This window comes from Chanodichthys erythropterus, chromosome 15, assembly GCF_024489055.1.
Source record: "Chanodichthys erythropterus isolate Z2021 chromosome 15, ASM2448905v1, whole genome shotgun sequence".
In the NCBI taxonomy this organism is placed as follows: domain Eukaryota; kingdom Metazoa; phylum Chordata; class Actinopteri; order Cypriniformes; family Xenocyprididae; genus Chanodichthys; species Chanodichthys erythropterus.
This window is the reverse complement of record NC_090235.1, coordinates 13,310,576-13,335,000: the sequence shown is the minus strand read 5'-3', so window position 1 is coordinate 13,335,000 and position 24,425 is coordinate 13,310,576. Positions and strand designations below refer to the sequence as shown.

The 24,425-nt window shown below is 35.7% G+C and overlaps 1 protein-coding gene and 1 long non-coding RNA gene across 5 annotated transcripts in view; both read left to right on the top strand.

Moving 5' to 3' along the window:
• LOC137037069 (uncharacterized) overlaps positions 1 to 4,498 on the top strand; it is a 20,745-nt gene extending 16,247 nt beyond the window's left edge. The window contains exon 3 of the long non-coding RNA XR_010897240.1: positions 4,317 to 4,498. This is a non-coding gene — a long non-coding RNA (uncharacterized lncRNA). The remainder of the gene's footprint in view (positions 1 to 4,316) is intronic.
• An 11,236-nt stretch (positions 4,499 to 15,734) lies between these two features.
• The window catches only part of LOC137037236 (RNA-binding motif, single-stranded-interacting protein 3-like), a 42,989-nt gene continuing 34,298 nt past the window's right edge, over positions 15,735 to 24,425 (top strand). For 2 of the 4 annotated variants that reach the window (XM_067411060.1, XM_067411058.1), the window contains exons 1-3: positions 15,735 to 16,074; positions 16,168 to 16,517; positions 19,343 to 19,671. In XM_067411060.1, the coding sequence (XP_067267161.1) occupies positions 19,597 to 19,671 (75 nt within the window). In that variant the 5' untranslated portion in view covers positions 15,735 to 16,074; positions 16,168 to 16,517; positions 19,343 to 19,596. Of the gene's footprint in view, positions 16,075 to 16,167; positions 16,518 to 19,342; positions 19,672 to 24,425 lie in introns of those variants that run through there. The other 2 variants (XM_067411057.1, XM_067411059.1) reach the window with 2 other exon arrangements.

Here is a 24,425-nt window from a genome sequence, read left to right as displayed (position 1 = left end):
AAACCTACAACAATCTAAAACTCATGTCCGCTGGACTGATGAAAGTGTGCAGAGAGAGCAGGTGAAATGTCATCCTTCTGTTTCTGAGACGACGCTCATCAGAGCAGGATTAGAAACGATCCACACCGTCTCCGGGACAGAATGACACGCTGATCCCTCGTTCCTGCGCTGAAGAAGAGACACGCTTTCTGCAGCTCTGCGGCTTAAACTGTCTGTCTGTACACATTGATTTCTCATCAGAGAGGCTCGTTCTGCAGGACTAGCGCTGTCCTAAACGTCTGCGCCTGGGATGGATTTCTTAACTCAAGCGTTTTGATGCAGCGGGTTACAGCAGGACTAACTAAATGTAGCAACTGCATTAAGCTGTTTGTAAAATAGTGAAATATGACAGTCATAATGTCCTCTAAAGTCTTGAAGAAGTCAGTTTTATTTTTTTTAGATAAACTCGTTTGTGCTGCTCATCATGAGTTGTGTGATTTGTGATGGAACCGTCTGTGTTTGCTGTGCCAGGACTTTGTGGATATCAAATTCCCCATGATAAACAGTGCGGCGCAACACAAAGGAGCTGCCGAAATCTGCTGGCTGGGTGAAATCTGATCCGGCGAGCTGCTCCGGCACTTCAGCGCAGGACGCCAGCGGAAACAGAGCTCATTAAGAGCGCGCATCATCACTACACCTGGCACCTCGTCGCACGGCGTGTTTATCTCACATTTTACTTTCCGCTGCCAATCTCCCCTTCACAACGGGAGAAATATCTCAAACAGATTGAGATTTCTTGCTTTGGCAGCAGTAATATTCTGCCTAACAAAACGCTCTGTCATAATGCAGATGAAAAGACACCAGGAGGCTGTTTTTAATGAGCTTCTGAGTGCGGACTGCACGCTGGACACTGTCGAACACAACATCAGTCTCTCTGACTGATCGGCAGAAGGTCTGTCTGCATCATAGATTATTATGACCGCTTAAGGTGTGTTATACAAAGATGGTGTGCTCATATTAGGCCCTGTCTCAAATAGCACCTTAAACACTCACAATCTTCCACACTTTCTTGCCGTAAAGACGCTTTGACTGTTGGGTAGAAGTACACATCGAGGGCGCATATCTTTGCACAATCTGTCATCTACGTAGGCCTCATTTGTCGCTGTAGCTTGCATGCGTTCTTTTCTGTTTATGCAGATTTATCCACCTTTAAATAAAAATACATTTAAAAACACATTTGCGACCTGCTTGTAGAAGTGTGTTGTACACTGTACACATAAAAAATAAAGTATACTTAGGGCTTAAGTGCCTATGAAGTGTGCCGTTTGGGACAGGGCCTTACTTATGAATCTGAGAAAGTAGTTATGAGGAGTCGACTCCAAAAAGTTGATTCTTCGAGTTCAACTCCAGCACAGGAATCGACTCTCATTGTCAACTCCATAGATGTGTCTGAAATCACTCACTTGTTTACTGATGCTCTAATCCCTAAATAGTGCCTGGCAGTTGAGTGCACTATATAAGCAAGGGGTGAACGAAATGAAGCGAGGAATTCGGACACTGACATATTACACCATGTCAGAGAGCTTTTCGGGTTAAGGAAAGTTTCACACTTGTAATTTAGAAGCAGGGTTAGCACCTCTTTTTACGGTGGGAGTCGGGAGTTGGAGAAGACTCAAAAAAAAACCTGAAATCGAACACCGCTAGAAGAAGTTGCAACGTGCAATATGGCTGAATAAGTCCCGCCTTCAAAATAAAAGAGCCAATCGCCAATTGGTAAAGTCATTGCGTCACTCCTGACACCCATGCCTGCACACATGCATAGTCCTGCTCACGTGAACAGTGTCGGCTAATAGTGAGCCAGCGTTCTGACATAAAACAAGGAAGGTCTGCACTGCGTTTACTGCATCAGCTGTGTATGACAACAGTTCAAATTGTTGAATAAAGTCATTATTTTTGTTTTGTTTTTGCACACAAATGTATTCTTGTCACTTCATAACATTAAGGTTGAACCACTGCAGTCACGTCGACTGTTTTAACAATGTTTTTAGTACCTTTCTGGACCTTGAGAAGTGCATTGACGTTGCTGCCTATAAGTGGATCAGAAACCTCTTGGATTTTATCAAAAATATCTTAATTGACCCTTCGCCGGGAGTTTGATTGACAAGTGATCTAACTAATCATAATGCCGAATCTGCTATTTTGTCCGACAAAGCAGTCAGGAGTTAGAAGATTAACCTCGTTGGACTTGAACTTGAAAAATGGTGTGTACTGATGTCTTTCTGCGTTTGAAACAACATTCCTTCTGATGTTCATTCATGTTTATTGGATGCTATAAATTAGCTAGTTGGAAGAGATGATCGGTTTACGAGCTGCTTGAGCTGAGGCGCATGAAGCATTAAAGAGCCACAAAACGTTTTTTTTATTCTTTGAATTTTGTTTTAAAATTACACAATTTGAAAGCTGGGACTTAAGTTAAGTAAATTTAATATCATAAGTAACTTGCTCTGTCTTGTCTGTTGACGTGTTGTCAGTGTCCTTTTTGCTCCGCAATGTATTTTTTCCTCTGTGTGGCGTGATAGCGCCATGGCTTGTTGGACGAAGCAACAGTAACTAACTTTGTGTTCTGAAGATGAATGAAGGTCTTACAGGTTTGGGATGACATGAGGATGAGTAATTAATGCAAATTAAATTTTTGGGTGAACTAACACTTTAATATGTCTATTAAATTAAATATGTCTGTATAGTTTTTAAGTTTAATTAGTTTTAGTTATTTTTAGAGATGTTCCGATACCCCTTTTCCATTCCCGATACCGGTTCCGATACCTGAGCTCAGGGTATCGGCCGATACCAAGTTCTGAATAAAACTATAGGCTTACATAACACATATACAATAAAAAGGAATATTTATGCCTATAGGCTATGCAAAATATTTCACCATATAATTAGGTCTACATATTAACAAATCGAAAGTGGTTCATTGTGGCGCACTCCAACGATCTAGAAAAGGAAACAGACATTCTGTTTGTTTTCGTTATTTAAATGTCTTTTGTAAATGTATGAATTATGTCTGGCTTTTAAATTACGACCATAAACCATAAATTATGGAGTACAGTTTAGGAAAAAAAATGTTCCAGTGGTCGCGCCGGCGCCCCATGCGCACGCACACAAATTCTTGCATTGCTTACTTGATATTGCAGCTGTTAAATATTAAAATAAAATACAATCAACCAAACATATAAAACTTTATAATGCTCAATTCAATTCTGTAATACAATCTGCCGTCCTGTGACCACCGCCTGCCTGTGCTGTTATGTGAAGGATGTTGTTGATAATGCGAGTGAAGTAAATAGCCTAATAGTTTAGCATTCGTCTCGAAAATGGAAACAGTGCCGAATGAGAAAGGTAGGCTTGAGATACACTTTAAAGTAATTCATTTAGCATCTTATTTAGTTTTATTTCTAATAAATAACCATTTTTCACTTCTTCGCTGCTCTAAAACAGTGGTTGCTTATGGCAACACAGCACAACTTCCTGTGTTTGCATTCTGAGCCGTGAAGAAGAATTGATTTCCGATTTGCTGCGTTAAGCAAAGATAGCGTTGCAACTATAGTTCAAATAAAATAGCTTTTTAAATTCTATTTTATCTCCATTAATTTTTATATGTTTGTTATTTTAATGTTTAATAATTCATGTAATAATTTTTTTAATGATTTTAGTTTTAGCTAATGATAAAAACTCTGGTGCATCATTGGTCAGTTTTAAAATAATGTGCCATACAGAATTAGCTGTGAGTAGAAAACATCGCAAAATTTGTACATTTGTCTAACAGTGTTTTATGTCTTTGTAACATTTTAATTATGGATTACTGGCAACAAATCTGGAGTCATAAAAAATGCATCATTTTCAGATGCAATTTGTCTTATTCTGCTATTGGCCTTCTGCTTCAAAAACATGCCGTTTTAATCCTCCACTGTGTTGAGTTTCCTTGAACACGAGCTTGATCTATGTTGAGTTGTCAAGCTTCGCATGAGCTGAGAACTGAGATGTACGACGACTGACACGTACCTGCGCCGCCCGTGACCGGTCAACCACATCCGCGTTATACCTTTACACCGCCACTCGAGTCGTCTCATATTGATAAATCAGCCGTTTCTGAATGAAAGCACTGGACAAACACACTGTAACACACTGACAGCAGCTCTCGAACACACACACACCGGATTAAGAGTGATGGATTTATGGATTTAGTTTGAGATACAATCTGTGTGATGGCTTTACGCTCTTTACTAATGTGTCTCATCCAAGCAGCATTGATTTCACATCTCTCTGTTTCACAGGATACTGAAGGACTTACAGAGCCGTTCTCCTTATTTACGACTCTGTTGACTGACCTGCTGTTGATCACCACACAACCATTCAGATGCTCCGTTCGTAATGCAAGTGGGTTTAAAACTGGTATGTTTGTTCATTTCTACATGCAACGGCATTCGCAACCCATTTTTATGCTGAAAAAGTTGTAACCTGCAATTGCTACCTGATTTAACCCATAGAAACCTATTTTGTTGGTTGGTATAAGTTGATATAAATTAATGTATTTAGGTTGATTCAGCGATATCAAATAATATTTTTGACTTCAGTAAAACCAATTAATCTAAATTTTTATCATTTTGTTCAGTATGTAATGTGATGTGTTTTGGTAACACTTTAGAATAATGGTCCGTCATTATTCTGTAACCATGCAGGAAGTAATGCAGAACAAATCTACTTATTTAACACTTTAGCAACAGCTATTAACTAATATGGAACAAAGATTAACTAATCAGTATTAAATTTAGGGCTTCATAGTTCCTTATGTTAAAGACTTGTTAGCTATGTGTTAAATAATGCTAAAATATGCTAGCTATAGGTGCATCTTAATTCGCATACTTATGCACTATTCTGTGATGTTTTAAAAACATGCTAGCGATGGGCTAAATCATACTTAGCAAAACATGTTAAAAACATGTTAGCTATGTGTTAAATCATGCTAAAAACATGCTAGCTATAGGTGCGTACCAGTTCGCATACTTATGCACTATTCTGTGATGTTTTAAAAACATGCTAGCAATGGGCTAAATCATACTTAGCAACATGTTAAAGACATGTTAGCTATGTGTTAAATCATACTAAAAAATGCTAGCTATAGGTGCGTCCCAATTCGCGTATTTATGCACTGTTCTGTGATGTTTTAAAAACATGCTAGCAATGGGCTAAATCATACTTAGCAAAACATGTTAAAGACATGTTAGATATGTGTGAAATCATGCTAAAACATGCTAGCTATAGGTGCGTCCCAATTCGCGTACTTATACACTATTCTGTGATGTTTTAAAAACATGCTAGCAATGGGCTAAATCATACTTAGCAAAACATGTTAAAGACATGTTAGCTATGTGTTAAATCATGCTAAAACATGCTAACTCTAGGTGCATCTCAATTCGCAAACTTATGCACTATTCTGTGATGTTTTAAAAACATGCTAGCAATGGGCTAAATCATACTTGGCAACATGTTAAAGACATGTTAGCTATGTGTTAAATCATGCTAAAACATGCTAGCTATAGGTGCATCTCAATTCGCATACTTATGCAATATTTTGTGATGTTTTAAAAACATGCTAGCAATAGGTTAAATCATACTTGGCAACATGTTAAAGACATGTTAGCTATGTGTTAAATCATGCTAAAACATGCTAGCTATAGGTGCGTCCCAATTCGCGTACTTATACACTATTCTGTGATGTTTTAAAAACATGCTAGCAATGGGCTAAATCATACTTAGCAACATATTAAAGACATGTTAGCTATGTGTTAAATCATGCTAAAACATGCTAGCTATAGGTGCGTCCCAATTTGCGTACTTATGCACTATTCTGTGATATTTTAAAAACATGCTAGCGATGGGCTAAATCATACTTAGCAAAACATGTTAAAGACATGTTAGCTATGTGTTAAATCATGCTAAAACATGCTAGCTATAGGTGCGTCCCAATTTGCGTACTTATGCACTATTCTGTGATGTTTTAAAAACATGCTAGCAATGGGCTAAATCATACTTAGCAAAACATGTTAAAGACATGTTAGCTATGTGTTAAATCATGCTAAAACATGCTAGCTATAGGTGCGTCCCAATTCGCGTACTTATGCACTATTCTGTGATGTTTTAAAAACATGCTAGCAATGGGCTAAATCATACTTAGCAACATGTTAAAGACATGTTAGCTATGTGTTAAATCATACTAAAAATGCTAGCTATAGGTGCATCTCAATTCGCATACTTATGCAATATTTTGTGATGTTTTAAAAACATGCTAGCAATAGGTTAAATCATACTTGGCAACATGTTAAAGACATGTTAGCTATGTGTTAAATCATGCTAAAACATGCTAGCTATAGGTGCGTCCCAATTCGCGTACTTATACACTATTCTGTGATGTTTTAAAAACATGCTAGCAATGGGCTAAATCATACTTAGCAAAACATGTTAAAGACATGTTAGCTATGTGTTAAATCATGCTAAAACATGCTAGCTATAGGTGCATCTCAATTCGCATACTTATGCAATATTTTGTGATGTTTTAAAAACATGCTAGCAATGGGTTAAATCATACTTGACAACATGTTAAAGACATGTTAGCTATGTGTTAAATCATGCTAAAACATGCTAGCTATAGGTGCGTCCCAATTTGCGTACTTATGCACTATTCTGTGATGTTTTAAAAACATGCTAGCAATGGGCTAAATCATACTTAGCAACATGTTAAAGACATGTTAGCTATGTGTTAAATCATGCTAAAACATGCTAGCTATAGGTGCGTCCCAATTCGCGTACTTATACACTATTCTGTGATGTTTTAAAAACATGCTAGCAATGGGCTAAATCATACTTAGCAAAACATGTTAAAGACATGTTAGCTATGTGTTAAATCATGCTAAAACATGCTAGCTATAGGTGCATCTCAATTCGCATACTTATGCAATATTTTGTGATGTTTTAAAAACATGCTAGCAATGGGTTAAATCATACTTGACAACATGTTAAAGACATGTTAGCTATGTGTTAAATCATGCTAAAACATGCTAGCTATAGGTGCGTCCCAATTCGCATACTTATGCACTATTCTGTGATGTTTTAAAAACATGCTAGCAATGGGCTAAATCATACTTAGCAACATGTTAAAGACATGTTAGCTATGTGTTAAATCATACTAAAAAATGCTAGCTATAGGTGCGTCCCAATTCGCGTACTTATACACTATTCTGTGATGTTTTAAAAACATGCTAGCAATGGGCTAAATCATACTTAGCAAAACATGTTAAAGACATGTTAGCTATGTGTTAAATCATGCTAAAACATGCTAGCTATAGGTGCATCTCAATTCGCATACTTATGCAATATTTTGTGATGTTTTAAAAACATGCTAGCAATGGGTTAAATCATACTTGACAACATGTTAAAGACATGTTAGCTATGTGTTAAATCATGCTAAAACATGCTAGCTATAGGTGCGTCCCAATTTGCGTACTTATGCACTATTCTGTGATGTTTTAAAAACATGCTAGCAATGGGCTAAATCATACTTAGCAACATGTTAAAGACATGTTAGCTATGTGTTAAATCATGCTAAAACATGCTAGCTATAGGTGCGTCCCAATTCGCGTACTTATACACTATTCTGTGATGTTTTAAAAACATGCTAGCAATGGGCTAAATCATACTTAGCAAAACATGTTAAAGACATGTTAGCTATGTGTTAAATCATGCTAAAACATGCTAGCTATAGGTGCATCTCAATTCGCATACTTATGCAATATTTTGTGATGTTTTAAAAACATGCTAGCAATGGGTTAAATCATACTTGACAACATGTTAAAGACATGTTAGCTATGTGTTAAATCATGCTAAAACATGCTAGCTATAGGTGCGTCCCAATTCGCATACTTATGCACTATTCTGTGATGTTTTAAAAACATGCTAGCAATGGGCTAAATCATACTTAGCAACATGTTAAAGACATGTTAGCTATGTGTTAAATCATACTAAAAAATGCTAGCTATAGGTGCGTCCCAATTCGCGTATTTATGCACTGTTCTGTGATGTTTTAAAAACATGCTAGCAATGGGCTATATCATACTTGGCAACATGTTAAAGACATGTTAGATATGTGTGAAATCATGCTAAAACATGCTAGCTATAGGTGCGTCCCAATTCGCGTACTTATACACTATTCTGTGATGTTTTAAAAACATGCTAGCAATGGGCTAAATCATACTTAGCAAAACATGTTAAAGACATGTTAGCTATGTGTTAAATCATGCTAAAACATGCTAGCTCTAGGTGCATCTCAATTCGCATACTTATGCACTATTCTGTGATGTTTTAAAAACATGCTAGCAATGGGCTAAATCATACTTGGCAACATGTTAAAGACATGTTAGCTATGTGTTAAATCATGCTAAAACATGCTAGCTATAGGTGCATCTCAATTCGCATACTTATGCAATATTTTGTGATGTTTTAAAAACATGCTAGCAATGGGTTAAATCATACTTGACAACATGTTATAGACATGTTAGCTATGTGTTAAATCATGCTAAAACATGCTAGCTATAGGTGCGTCCCAATTCGCATACTTATGCACTATTCTGTTATGTTTTAAAAACATGATAGCAATGGACTAAATCATACTTAGCAATATGTTAAAGACATGTTAGCTATGTGTTAAATCATGCTAAAAAACTTGCTAGCTATAGGTGCGTCCCAATTCGCGTACTTATACACTATTCTGTGATGTTTTAAAAACATGCTAGCAATGGGCTAAATCATACTTAGCAAAACATGTTAAAGACATGTTAGCTATGTGTTAAATCATGCTAAAACATGCTAGCTCTAGGTGCATCTCAATTCGCATACTTATGCACTATTCTGTGATGTTTTAAAAACATGCTAGCAATGGGCTAAATCATACTTGGCAACATGTTAAAGACATGTTAGCTATGTGTTAAATCATGCTAAAACATGCTAGCTATAGGTGCATCTCAATTCGCATACTTATGCAATATTTTGTGATGTTTTAAAAACATGCTAGCAATGGGTTAAATCATACTTGACAACATGTTAAAGACATGTTAGCTATGTGTTAAATCATGCTAAAACATGCTAGCTATAGGTGCGTCCCAATTCGCATACTTATGCACTATTCTGTTATGTTTAAAAACATGATAGCAATGGACTAAATCATACTTAGCAATAGGTTAAAGACATGTTAGCTATGTGTTAAATCATGCTAAAAAACTTGCTAGCTATAGGTGCGTCCCAATTCGCGTACTTATACACTATTCTGTGATGTTTTAAAAACATGCTAGCAATGGGTTAAATCATACTTGGCAACATGTTAAAGACATGTTAGCTATGTGTTAAATCATGCTAAAACATGCTAGCTATAGGTGCGTCCCAATTCGCGTACTTATACACTATTCTGTGATGTTTTAAAAAAATGCTAGCAATTGGCTAAATCATACTTAGCAAAACATGTTAAAGACATGTTAGCTATGTGTTAAATCATGCTAAAACATGCTAGCTATAGGTGCGTCCCAATTCGCGTACTTATGCACTGTTCTGTGATGTTTTAAAAACATGCTATCAATGGGCTAAATCATACTTAGCAACATATTAAATACATGTTAGCTATGTGTTAAATCATGCTAAAACATGCTAGCTCTAGGTGCGTCTCAATTCGCGTACTTATGCACTATTCTGTGATGTTTTAAAAAAATGCTAGCAATGGGCTAAATCATACTTAGCAAAACATGTTAAAGACATGTTAGCTATGTGTTGAATCATGCTAAAACATGCTAGCTATAGGTGCGTCCCAATTCGCGTACTTATGCACTATTCTGTGATGTTTTAAAAAAATGCTAGCAATGGGCTAAATCATACTTAGCAAAACATGTTAAAGACATGTTAGCTATGTGTTAAATCATGCTAAAACATGCTAGCTATAGGTGCGTCCCAATTCGCGTACTTATGCACTGTTCTGTGATGTTTTAAAAACATGCTATCAATGGGCTAAATCATACTTAGCAACATATTAAAGACATGTTAGCTATGTGTTAAATCATGCTAAAACATGCTAGCTATAGGTGCGTCCCAATTCGCGTACTTATGCACTATTCTGTGATGTTTTAAAAACATGCTAGCAATGGGATAAATCATACTTGGCAACATATTAAAGACATGTTAGCTATGTGTTGAATCATGCAGAAACATGCTAGCTATAGGTGCGTCCCAATTCGCGTACTTATACACTATTCTGTGATGTTTTAAAAACATGCTAGCAATGGGCTAAATCATACTTAGCAACATGTTAAAGACATGTTAGCTATGTGTTGAATCATGCTAAAAAATGCTAGCTATAGGTGCGTCCCAATTCGCATACTTATGCACTGTTCTGTGATGTTTTAAAAACATGCTATCAATGGGCTAAATCATACTTGGCAACATGTTAAAGACATGTTAGCTATGTGTTGAATCATGCTAAAACATGCTAGCTATAGGTGCGTCCCAATTCGCGTACTTATACACTATTCTGTGATGTTTTAAAAACATGCTAGCAATGGGCTAAATCATACTTAGCAAAACATGTTAAAGACATGTTAGCTATATGTTAAATCATGCTAAAACATGCTAGCTATAGGTGCGTCCCAATTTGCGTATTTATGCACTATTCTGTGATGTTTTTAAGTATAAATAATGTGAGTAGTGCGTTCACACAGAACATTCCAAAAAGAAAAAGTGCACTTTAAATACCAGGATGATGCACTAAATTAACGGATAAAATGAAATGTGGGATGTCGGACACTTATGTGTTAATTCATGTTAGAAACATGTTAGCAACATGTTAAATCATGTTAACAATGTGTTAAAAAATGCTAGCAACTTGTTAAAACATGTTAGTAATGTGTTAATTTATGTTAAAAACATGCCTGCAACATGCTAAAACATGGTAGCTATGTTAAATCATGATAGCAACATGTTAAAAACATGCTTGCAATTATAAATTGTGTTAGAAACATGTTAGCAAAATGCTAAATCATGTTAAAAATGTGTTAAAATATGTTAGCAGTGTGCTAGAACTCAAACTTTTCAAAGTTATTTCATACTTTCAGACAAGGCTTTGTCAAGCCAACATCAAAGTTTGTCATCAGATTTTACTCATCTGGTTTGATATTATCAACTTAAATTTCATTGCATTAATGTAAGCATTGAATCACTGTATTGACTGTACTAGTGACAAGATTTTATTTAGAGTGATTAGTTTGCATTTAACCAACCTAGCCGATGAAAAGTCAAATGATTACTTATTTTTTTAGTGTTTTTATATTTTATAGTTATTTAATTTTGTAATCTTATTCATTATTTGCTTATATCATGTACTTAATTTATTAGTATAATATTATCCAAATAAATATTTGTGTTTTTATATTTCAGGCTATTGGTTAAATATTTTAAATAAATCTTAAATAAATATTTTAGTTTAATTTTAAATCAAACACTGCACCCCTTATGAATATTCATGGATGTATTTACATAAATGACCAGTTTTGCCTTTGGAAAAGTTTGGATTAATTGATTTGTACATTTTCCTGTCTAAATGTAGACGTTTTTTCCGTTTTACTCTGTTTGTGTCGTGCAGCTCGAAACGATCATAATCATGCAGTGTTTATATCGTAAACTAGTGGTGATTTTTAAAGTGCTGCGGCGACTCTAATGCAGTGCGTTCACACACATAGAATAGACTGTTGTCGCTCCTGACCCTGCCAAACACACGCTGGCATGTTAATCTGAGCGCTGTGGATCAGCCCGGACAGGCCGGTTTGAGATGCAGGCTTTGTCCCTCAGCAGTGTTTCTGGCTGGACGCGTGTTGAATCAGAAACGAGGCAGTGGAGCGTAAACACGGGCAGTACGGCACGACTGATTATGTGTGTCTAAATGTGTTTCCTTCAGGATTATTCTGTCATTTACTGTCTAAATCGTGAGGGAAACAGATTTATTTACATGCAGCGTTAAAGCGTGATGCCTCAGATAAAACTATTATGTAGACATTATAAAAAGTTTATAAAGTGTAAAATGTATTATATATAGTCAAATAAAATGAAAAACATAATATATATATATATATATATATATATATATATATATATATATATAACTGAAAAATAACAGTACTAAAATTACTGAAAGTATAACTGAAATACATTTTTTTACATATAAACTAGCAAAGATGAGAAAAACATAACAAAATAAAACTTTAACAAAAATTAAAATGAAAAATAACTGAAAATAATTTAAAAATGTAAAAATAATTCATTGATATTCATAATTCATCATTCAAAAACATCTTGAATTATATTTTTTATGTTGTTTTTATTTTAATTTTGTGTTTTTGTCCTTTTTTATTTTTTTTTAATTCCTATATAGTTTTTTTTTATTATTTTAATTTTAGTTATTTTAGTACTTTAGAAAAATAATAATGGTTACTAAAAATATTAAATATTTAACATAAAATAAAAACAAAATAAAACACGAAAAAGATTAAATATATGAATTAAAATTAAATAAATACACAAACAATAAAACGATTACTAAAAATATGAAAATAAAAATAAAATAAAAACAAAATAAAACACTTCTGAAAAAGATTAAATAAATTAAATAAAATTTAAATATATACATAAAAAACAACGATTATTGAAAATATGAAAATTAAAATAAAAATAAAATAAAAACAAAATAAAACACTTCTGAAAAAGATTAAATAAATTAAATAAAATTTAAACAAATACATAAAAAAACACGATTATTGAAAATATGAAAATTAAAATAAAAATAAAATAAAAACAAAATAAAACACTTCTGAAAAAGATTAAATAAATTAAATTAAATTTAAATAAATACATAAAAAACAAAGATTATTGAAAATATGAAAATTAAAATTAAAACAAAATAAAAACAAAATAAAACACTTATGAAAAAGATTAAATATATGAAATAAAATTTAAATAAATACACAAACAATAAAACGATTACAAAAAATATGAAAATAAAAATAAAATAAAAACAAAATAAAACACTTCTTAAAAAGATTAAATAAATTAAATAAAATTTAAATATATACATAAAAAACAACGATTATTGAAAATATGAAAATTAAAATAAAAATAAAATAAAAACAAAATAAAACACTTCTGAAAAAGATTAAATAAATTAAATAAAATTTAAACAAATACATAAAAAACCACGATTATTGAAAATATGAAAATTAAAATAAAAATAAAATAAAAACAAAATAAAACACTTCTTAAAAAGATTAAATAAATTAAATTAAATTTAAATAAATACATAAAAGACAACGATTATTGAAAATATGAAAATTAAAATTAAAATAAAATAAAAACAAAATAAAACACTTCTGAAAAAGATTAAATAAATTAAATTAAATCTATATAAATACATAAAAAACAACGATTATTGAAAATATGAAATATTTAAAATTAAAATAAAATAAAAAAATAAAACACTTACTAAAAAGATTAAATATATGAAATAAAATTTAAATAAATAAAACAATAAAACGATTACTAAAAATATGAAATATTTGAAATAAAATAATTTAAAAATAAAAAAGATGGAAATATTTTGTTTGTTCAGCTGCTTGTCATGTGACCAATTACTGTCATCAGAGAACCGTAAACATGATTGTGTTGTTAAATTATTGAAAAATTACTTTAAATTTACTTCAAGTAAAGATAAATATTTTAGCTCAGAGGTTTTCGGCTGACAAGAAGTTCTGCTCAGAAGTATGCACTGCAGTGTGCAGTAGAAGGATGTGAACACAGCCGTAATCTCTCATTCTGTGCTCATGTTGTTGTGTTTTGAAACTACAATAGGCCTTCAGGGACACAATGCACCCCATAATGCACAGGGAAATGGACCCGTTTCCATGGTAATTACTCATGCACCCGAGGTGCTGCTCCTGATCTCTGCTGGATCTCATTTCACTCTGTCTGTTTCCTCTTTTCAGTCTATTTTCTTCCCGTCTTCGCTCCAGTCACTCTTCAGAGCAGACCGTGTGTGTGAGGTTTGAATAATCCTGATGTTCATCATGAAAGCGACAGATCTCAGGTGGAGTGAAAGTGAGCCGTCATTTCATCCGCTGGCTTCCTTGAACCTGCAAACCGTGAAATGGCCAATCAGAATCTGTCCCTGCTCATCAGCCGGTCACCGTGACGACGGGCGTCGCTGGTACTTAACATCTCTGACCCAGAAATGCCACCTCAGTTCAACAGATGGCAAACGTTCCTCAAGCAGAAGATCATGTCGCTCGCAACGCTGAGGTCATGGGTTCGATTCCCTGGGACTGCAATTGATGAGATGTAAAGCTGTGTAAGAGCTTTGGATAAAAGCATGCAAATTCTCTTTCCTTCTACAGTATACATCTTACCAGGAATCATGGGAAATATTAAAAGCTGTTTAGATGGGACTGTTTGCTTTATTTGTACATTTAATGATTTGAGTTTGTTTGTACAGCTTTGAGTATTTGTCTGTTGGTCATCTCAGGTGTTGTGTTTGTTTACGGTTCACAGCAGGTTTTTGTGTTTGTTTGTTTGTTTGTTGTTGTGTGTGAGGACCGTGAATGTCGGCTCACCTCTGGGAATCTGAGTCAGAGTGATTGTTCAGTTTCTGCTCTGTGATCAGAACAAACACACATCTGCCCAGAACGACTCGCCAAATCCTGCGTCACGCAAACACAGAGTGAACCACAATAATGTGATGACCCAATAATTCATTAAATCACCAAAAAATCATAAAAAAATACAATTAAAATAAATAGTTAAAAATTAAAACAACCAAAATAAAATAATGAAAGATTTTTTAAATCAATTAAAATAAGTTAAAAAAATTAAATAATTTAAAGTAAAATAATTTTAAAATAAAGCAACAAAAATAAAACAATTAGAAGTTATGAAATATTTTATTTTAAATAAAATACAATAAAAATTAAAAACAAAACACTAAATAAAAATATTTTATTTTAAGTAAATTAGAAATAAAATAAATACATAATTTTTAAAATAAAACAACCAAAATATCACAATTAATATAAAATTTTAATAGAAATTTTAAATCAATTAAAATTAAATTAAAATGAATAATTTTAAACACATTAAAATTAAAATAAATATACATACATAATACCAAAATAATGAAATATTTTACTTTAAATTAATTAAAAAAATAAATAAATAGAATCATAATTTAAAAAAAAATAATTATTTTAAAATAAAACAATTAGTAGAAAATACAATTTAAGAAAATTATTTAAAATAAATTAAAATTAAATTAAAATCAATAAATAATTTAAAATAAATAAAACAAAATGCTTAATTAAAAATATTTTAAATTCAAATGGAAATAAATACATGATTTTAAATTAAAATAATAAAACTCAAATTAGTATAAAAATAATTAAATATTTTATTTTTTTAAATGTTTAAAAATAATTTAAATATCACATTAAATTATTATTAAATACATATTAAATATAATAATTTAAAATAAAGCAAAATGAAACAATTATTATAACAAATTTAACCAATTACTAAAAATGTTAATGTTTGTTTGTGTGTGTGTGTGCGTGTTTGTGTGTGCATGTTTGTGTGTGTGTGTGTGTGTGTGTGTGTGCGCGTGTGTGTTTAAAGGCCTGCAGGGTGTCAGGACCCCATCACTCTTGATTTGTGTGTTTGTCTGACACGGCCCTCAGTGTTGTGAGTAGCTCAATTACCCAGAACCCCCAGCACACTCGCTCATTAGGAATGATGGAGGGATGGCACGCAACGGACAGCACGTCTGCACCATTTCCCACAAGGCTGTTCACTCGCCTCTCCATCATGTAATTCACCATCTGGAGCGGCAGAGATGGACTCGAGTGAAACAGAGGGATGAGAAGAATGATCCACCACTGAGAAAAGAATGAGAAAGAGACATTTAATAAGGTGACGGAGGAACAAACACACTTTTATTTGCTATGATTAGAGCATTTGGTGCAGAATCGATGTGAACGTTTGGTGTTTATATTGTGATTTCAGGTATCATCATCATCATCATCCTCTGAATAAAGCTCTGCAGCTTCCAAAACACAACTTCAAATTGGAAAAACAATGGCAGTGAATGAGATGAGCTCTCTAATACAGTTTCTGAGCTGTGTGTGTGTGTGTGTGTGTCAGTCATTTGCTGTAATATGAGCATAAGAGTTAATTGCAGATTTCATATCGGAGCCCATTATGCCATTTTACCACATTAATGTTTGATGAGCATCTGATTACCTCCTTCCCCAGAACACGATCAGCTCCAGGATGAGTGAAGATCTGCTGGAGACGCACAGGATTCTGGGATTGATTTCACAGACATACATGTATGTTTGACATTAACCCACCCGGTGAGTGTTTCTGTGTTCATCTGATTTATTGATGTGTCTGCTGTCGTCTGTTTCACACAGTGATTCGAGTGTCAAGATTAATGCTTCTGTTGAGCTTCTGTTTTAATACACATTAAATTATGTATAACCAGTAATAATCATTTGAAAACATCAGAACAGAAATGCTCAAACCAGGGCCAAATTTGCCCGTGATGTTCAGCAAACGCAGTGAAAGATGAAGATTCGTCACATTTGCTCGTGTTTCCGCTCGTCCACATTCACACGCACATGACTGGAAGAGAATGGAGCTCCGGCCGAGTGGAACCGCAGGGAAATGAAACACACCTGGACTTAAACAGCACCTGATTTGTTGATAAAGTCTCATGGGAAGCACATTCACACACACACACACACACTCACACACACACTCAGTTGTGTTGAACTACAGCAAACAGAGACAGAGAGGAGGAGAGAGAGATCCGTTCTGCTCTATTTACATCAGGTCTCTTCTCTTTATCGCTCTCATATCTGACTGGATCTTCAAAACAAGTGCTGCGTGTGTGTGTGTGTGTGTGTGAGAGAGAGAAAGAGAGTGTGTGTGTGTGTGTGTGTGAGAGAGAGAGTGTGTGTGTGTGTGTGTGTGACAGAGAGTGTGTGTACTTGTTTTTGTGAAATATCAGGACACAAATGTGTATAATGACATGGGTATGACATAGGTATTACAAAAAGAGGTGAAATATGAGGACATTCAGCATGTCCCCACTTTTCAAAAGGCTTATAAATCATACAGAATGAGTTTTTGTGACAAAGTAAAAGTGTGCACAGTTTCCTGTGAGGGTTAGGTTTAGGGATAGGGGTAGTGTAGGGCGAGAGAAAATACGGTTTGTACAGTATAAAAACCATTACGCCTATGGAATGTCCCCACAATTCACAAAAACAAGTATGTGTGTGTGTGTGTGTGTGTGTGTGTGTGAGTCTGTGTGAGAGATAGAGAGTGTGTGTGTGTGTGTGTGTGTGTGTGTGTGTGTGTGTGTGTGTGTGTGTGTGTGTGTGTGTGTGTGTGTGTGTGAGAGAGAGAGTGTGTGTGTGTGTGTGTGTGTGTGTGTGTGTGTGTGTGTGTGTGTGCAAGTGTGTGTGCGAGTGTGTGTGAATGTGCAAGTGTGTGTGTGTGTGTGTGTATGTGTGTGTGTGTGTGTGTGTGTGTGTGTGTGTGTGTGTGTGTGTGTGTGTGTGTGTGTGTGTGTGTGTGTGCGAGTCTGTGTGAGAGAGAAAGAGAGTGTGTGTGTGTGTGAGAGAGAGAGAGTGTGTGTGTGTGAGAGAGAGAGTGTGTGTGTGTGTGCAAGTGTGTGAGAGAGTGTGTGTGCGAGTGTGTGTGCGAGTGTGTGTGTGTGTGTGTGTGTGTGTGTGAGAGAGTGTGCGAGTGTGTGTGTATGTGTGTGTGTGAGAGAGAGTGTGTGTGCGAGTGTGTGTATGTGTGAGAGAGAGAGAGTGAGAGAATGTGTGTGCGTGATTGTGTGTGTGAGAGAGAGTGTGTGCGAGTGTGTGTGTATGTGTGTGTGTGTGTGAGAGAGAGAGAGAGAGTGTGTGCGTGATTGTGTGTGTGTCCGTGAGTATGTGTGTGTTTGTGTGTCCGTGAGTGTGTGTATGCAAGTGTGTGTGTGTGTGAGTGTGTCCGTGTGTCTGTGTGTACGTGAATGTGTGTGTGTCTGTGTGTCCATGAGTGCGTGTGTCTGTGTGTGTGTGTGTGTGTGTGTATCTGTGAGTGTGTGTGTCCATTGTGTGTCCATTGTGTCCTTGAGTGTGTGTGTGTGTGCGAGTGTGTGTCTGTGAGTGTGTGTGTCCGTGAATGTGTGTATGTGAGTGAGTGTATATGTGTGTGCATGAATGTGTATGTGAGTGAGTGTGTGTGTGTGTGTGTCCATGAGTGCATGTGTCTGTGTGTGTGTGTGTATCTGTGAGTGTGTGTGTCCATTGTGTGTCCATTGTGTCCTTGAGTGCGTGTATGAATGTGTATATGTGTGTGAGTTTGTGTGTGTGCGCGTGTGTCCGTGTGTGTGTCCGTGAGTGTGCGTGTGTGAGTGAGTGTATATGTGTGTGCATGAATGTGTATGTGAGTGAGTGTGTGTGTGTGTGTGTCTGTGAGTGTGTGTGTTTGTGTGCGAGTGTGTGTGTGTCTGTGAGTGTGTCCATTGTGTCCTTGAGAGTATGTGTGTGTGTGCCTGTGTGCGTGAGTGTGTGTGTCTGTGTGTGTCCGTGAGTGTGTGTGTGAGTGAGTGAGTGTGTGTGTGTGTGTGTGCATGAATGTGTATGTGAGTGTGTTGCATGTGTGTGTGTGTGTGTGTGTTACAGCTCCTCACGGTTCTCTACTTGTACAGTCAAATGTAAATGACTCTGTTCACCAATAGGGAACTACATGTGTCTCGAATACATTACTTTTTCTATTCAGTAAATGTTCAGTGAATGTATGTGCGAACTTCATTTGATCGTCCACGTCAGGAGACTATAACTAAATCTTACAGGAGTGATTTGTTTCATATTGTGTTTTGCTCTGGTATTGATTCTGGTAAACTAATTACTGAAGATCTACAGCACCTTTCAGTCAGATATACATTTCTTTTGGATAAACCGAGGTGTTTACTTTTAACAAATGATTAGATTGCATATATAAGCGTGACCAGTGTCTGATAAACTAATGCATGCACATGTATAATGCCCAAAAATACTGTCTAGTTAGGCAGTTAACAAGGTTTTGATGCTTCTGCCGTGTTGTTTCATTTATCACCAGTAGAGGGATCAAACCACTGCTCTCTCTCTCTCTCTCTCTCTCTCTCTCTCTCTCTCCACAGTCGAGCCCCTGAACCAGACGCTGTTATTGGAGCAGGAATCACACGGATCACAGACGCTCCTCTTCTCTCCTCCACTGACGGACGGAGCACATGCTGGAACGGATACCGGACTGGACTGCCGCCTGTCTTCTCCTGCTCTCTCTGTGTCTGTGCTGGATTATTGTGCCGGAGCGTCTCAGAGGAGCTGATCTTCATCACACCGGTCCGTCAGGGACTCATCCAGCGCTCCGCTCCAGACTCCAGACTGCAGCTTCATGGGAAAGACGCTGGAGCAGCACCAGATGTACCCGTACTACACCTGCTACTACCCGCCCTACGCGCACAGCAAGGTACGGAGAGCTCCACTCTTCACCTCTCTTTGTTCTCGCTTCAGCTCAGTCTGTCTCTGATGATGATGGATTGACTGGCCTTGACACTGATACGAGTTGACAGTTGTCAAGTCACATTTATTGTTATAGCGCTTTACACAATACACATTGTTCCAAGTAATAAACAGGAAATAACAGTGTTAATGCTGTGCACTTCATCAATTATGAATTCAGTTTCAGCTGTAAAGCAGAAGACAATAGTGTCAGCTCAGGTCAGTTTAATGAACCCGGCGCACAAAAATATGTTCTAAGAACGTTTTGTTAACGTTCATTTTTTTTTCTTGGTTATACAAACGTTAAAGAAACATTCCATTTGATCATTTTGGAATGTTTCAGAATACTCAGAGAACATTCAAAAGTAACAAAAAACATTCCATGAATGGTGTGTGTTTTTGAGAACATTCCAGATAACTTTGAACAAACATTCTATTAATGTTTCTGGAAGAATGTTTGTAACGTTGAGAGAACATTCTGAGAACATTCCCTGTGTAACAGTGTCAATGTTGCACAATTAAACTTCAATTCCAGCTGTAAAGCAGCTCTTTAGTAGACAATAGTGTCATTATTCACCTCAGTTCAGTTCATCTGTTCTTGTCTGATAGTGTCAGTGCAGTAAAATATTACTGAATATTAATTGTCTTTTAAACCCCAACTGAGCAAGACAAAGGCAACAGTGGTGTGTGTTTTTAATTAGTTATAGTTTGAGGACAGATTTGTCTTCAGAAGTGAATCTGACATAACCTCCCTTTGGGGATGTTTCTCAAAGATAAAAGTTATTTAGTTTTCTTTAGCGTTAGGGTTTGGGTTTGTCTGTTTAGGTTTCCAGCTGTGTTGTTGTAATTCTGTGTGTTTGCATGTGGCTGTAGGTTCTCAAATATCAGGGAATGTTTAGATCTTAAATCATAGTCATTTCAGTAATGCCCATATTTCTGGTTTTGCTTCTCTCTGATGTCTTTCATTAGCTAGTTATCGCTCTTTCACAGCGATTGTGTATCTGTATGTTCTCAGGATGGAGTTCAGGATGTTTTTAGTCGCTCCAGCAGTATCTTAAGATGACTTGAGGCCAGACGCTGCAGGCAAAACCCTTGTGTCAATTTAGACTATTTTGCTTCCATAGCTTGACTTCTTTTAGACTCGTGGAAAGAAAACATCCAGAATGCACATTTCAGTCATGACAACTCTCGGAATAGTTTTAGCATGTTAATGAATATGGCAATGTTAATGTATTTAGTCTTGCTACTGCTAACAGATACACAGAAACTCTGCTGTGAGCATGTAAGATCTGCTGCTGCTGCAGAAATAGACATATATGAATCCCAGATCTAAGCAGGTGGAGCTGGGGAGGTGGAGGGGTTCAGAGGAAACTCTGATCCAGACTATTTAAATGTTGAGCAAGCAATCTCATTGGCTGCAGAGGCCAAGCAGCTTGTGCCTTGCAGTAGTGATGTGATTGCTTGCAGATTGTATGAAAAGGACCATCAGCCTGCGCCCTCTAGAGTTTCATGACTGAACTAGATATTTAAGTGTTTATTTTATTGCACTTTTTCTATTTGTGTCTGTAGATTTTAATTACAATCCATATTTAGCGTAAAACTGTGAGTTTGAGTCAGAAATCTCCACTTCAGCAGATTTACATTTACCAGATTTTACAGTTTTATTCCTGTATTTATTCTGAAGGATTGTTCAGATATCATTCACCTGATTTATATAACATTTTAATCCTAAAAACATGGTTAAAATGTTTTTTTTTTCTGTCTCTTGACAATATTTTTTGATTTATGCAGTGGTAATTTTTTTTTGGAACCTGTCTTTATCCAGTGTTCAGATTATTGTTCTGGAAATGAATGCAAATTAGTGCATATTTAATTAGATAACTCAGTTACACTTTATTTTAATGTGTCCCTATTACTGTGTAATTATACATATAAGTCCTGAGTAATATTAATTAAGTACATGTACTTAGGGTAGGATTAGGGTTAGTTGCATGTAATTATGCCTAATTTATGGTTATTACTATAGTAACTACACATAATGTGTATCAATTACACATTAACATAAAGTGTTACCGATAACTCATTTGCATATTTAAACAACATTTCAGAAAACTTGTAATACAAAATAATTGTGATTAATCAACTGGTTAATATCAATGAATTAAAACTGTTTTAACCTGTTCACCTGTAGTGTCTAGAAAAAAACAAGCATGAAAATAAGCTAAAACAAGTAAAACTCAAGATATTTCTTATTTTAATATTTGTTTTTCTTTGAAGAACCACAAATCTCACAGTCTTGGAAATCCTGGATATATAGAAATCCTTATTTTATTAGACTGGAAAATCCATGTAATTTAATAAAATCATTTAATTCTCTGGACATTTTAGTTATGCCAAGCTCTAAAATATTTTATTTATCCAGGAGTAAAAATATCTTCTAAAATTTTTAACAGCATGAAATCAAAATGATCCCGGTCCTGGTAAACATCCAAATTCACGAGTCAAAGAAATTATGTTTGTCTTTTGAAAGCTTTCATCTAAACTGTGAGTTGCTGATTAATGTTAACCTTCTAGTTAAGCATCTGTTCATCCTGCCAATACTTATCTGTAATTTACTGCCGGTTACTGACATTAAATGTTGTTTCACGTTGACTTTAACGTTTGTGGCTTCTCCTGATTTTCATGTCAGTTTATTAATTCAGATTAATTTATAATTTTATAGTTGTTGTTGTAGTGTGTGTGTGTGTGTGTGTGTGGGGTCATTAGTGTGATTTACAGTGTTATATATCTGTGCTGGTGGCATATGGCATCACACACACACACACACACACACACACACACACACACACTCACACACACTCATAATTCTTGTACAGCGAGACACAGTGGCAAGATCACTTGAGCATCACACACACACACACACACACACACACTCTGCATGCATCTTCATGCTCTGAATATCTCTGTGTGTCTGGAGGGTGTGTGTGCGTCTGTGTCTGTGTGTTTAATTTGTTGCCGTTCCTAAAGATTTAATGACACAAGTATGAAATACTGCACATCTGTGTGCTGTTAAACACGACCTATAAACGGCCAGCAGATGTGCAGGTGTGAGATGACGCTCGTCTGCGTGAAGCATTAGATGTGCAGATCTGTTTCATTCAGACTTTGTTTCTCCACATAAAAGTTTTTTTATTAAATCTGTTCCAGTGTGATATCACCTTCTCTCTCCTGAAGGGTAAATGGTCACATCTGCTTGTTTACTCGTGGTTATGTGGCTGGTTATCATGGTAATCACAACCACAGCTGTGTGTGTGTGTGTGTGTGTGTGTGTGTGTGTGTGTGTGTGTGTGTGTGTGTGTGTGTGTGTGTGTGTGTGTGTGTGTGTGTGTGTGTGTGTGTGTTTTATATCAGGGGTTTTCAAAGCATGTCAGAATGGGCGATATGATGATGTCAATCAGTAGATGTTTTTCCATATAGTTCATCTGTATGTAAATACATACGTGCAACACAACAGAGCAGCAAAGAAACATGGATGAATGAGAAGAAAGAGCAGGACGTGCTTGATGATGATGAGTTATTAAAAGCACAATAAACCGCGACACTTTCTGTGGCGCACATCCGAAGCGCACAAGTGCTGAATTCAGTTCACTATCGCGGCTTATTGTGCTTGAAAGTTCAAATATACTCATTTATTACTCACATAATCACAGTCGGTTATGTCTAAAGTGAAAGTAAACAGTTTGCCACAATTATCTTTATATTGGATCCATGCATAAGGTCTTAAAGTGACAGCAGCCTCATAAAGGCCTGTCGCTTTATTAAGAATCTGTGTATATGTAATTCATACAGTGCAGTTCATACTATGCAGTTTAAATGAATATGTTGTGTTAGAAGGGAGACCCACTGCCTTTGAAAAGGCCGGGTTTATATGTATCCTCCACAGCTCACGGATTAACCTTTTCCTGTATGAAAACACACAATCTAGACATGTTCTTACTGCAACTCTACAAATATACAGCCAAGACACATTACAGTATTACAGTAGAAAACATTTGCCAGATCAGACTTTAGAAACATTTCGGATAGACAGTGTTGAGGAGATGGTTGTTTCCTTCTGAAATGAGCCTTCATTTTTTGTAGTCCAGAGGCAGTCAATGATGATATAGAGCTTGTGTATGTGTGTGTGTGTTGTGTGATTGCCAGTGTTGCCTTGACCTGCACAGATTGAGAAGTGACCCAGACCTCTGCAGTGAAGATGCAGAGAACCAATTCAATCTCCTGTGCGTGTGTGTGTATGTGTGTGTGTGTTTAATTGCTATTTCAGCTTTCAGTGTGTTCATTATGAGCTCAGAGTGCAAATGAATGTCAACATTTATAGATTCACTCAAAACCTCGTCATATTCAAAATTGATCATAATTGATAAAGCTATATTTTGAAGACAAAGTCAGTTAAATCTGACAAAACCTGCTCTTGGGGACATTTGAGGACGTCTTTTAATGGAAAATCAATTTATACATGCATTTTACCCCCCCCCCCCCCCCCCCCCAAAAAAAAAAAAAACACAGTTCCCTTTAGGGAGCAAATACAGCACTGTCTGTAATCATTATAACTAGCTCTAGAGTGCATTAGTTCCCACCCACTTTTTCAGCGCCGGTGGTTCTGGAAGTATTCCATATTGATTTTAAAAATGTCTTCGCATTATAAGCCATAAACCAAACCAG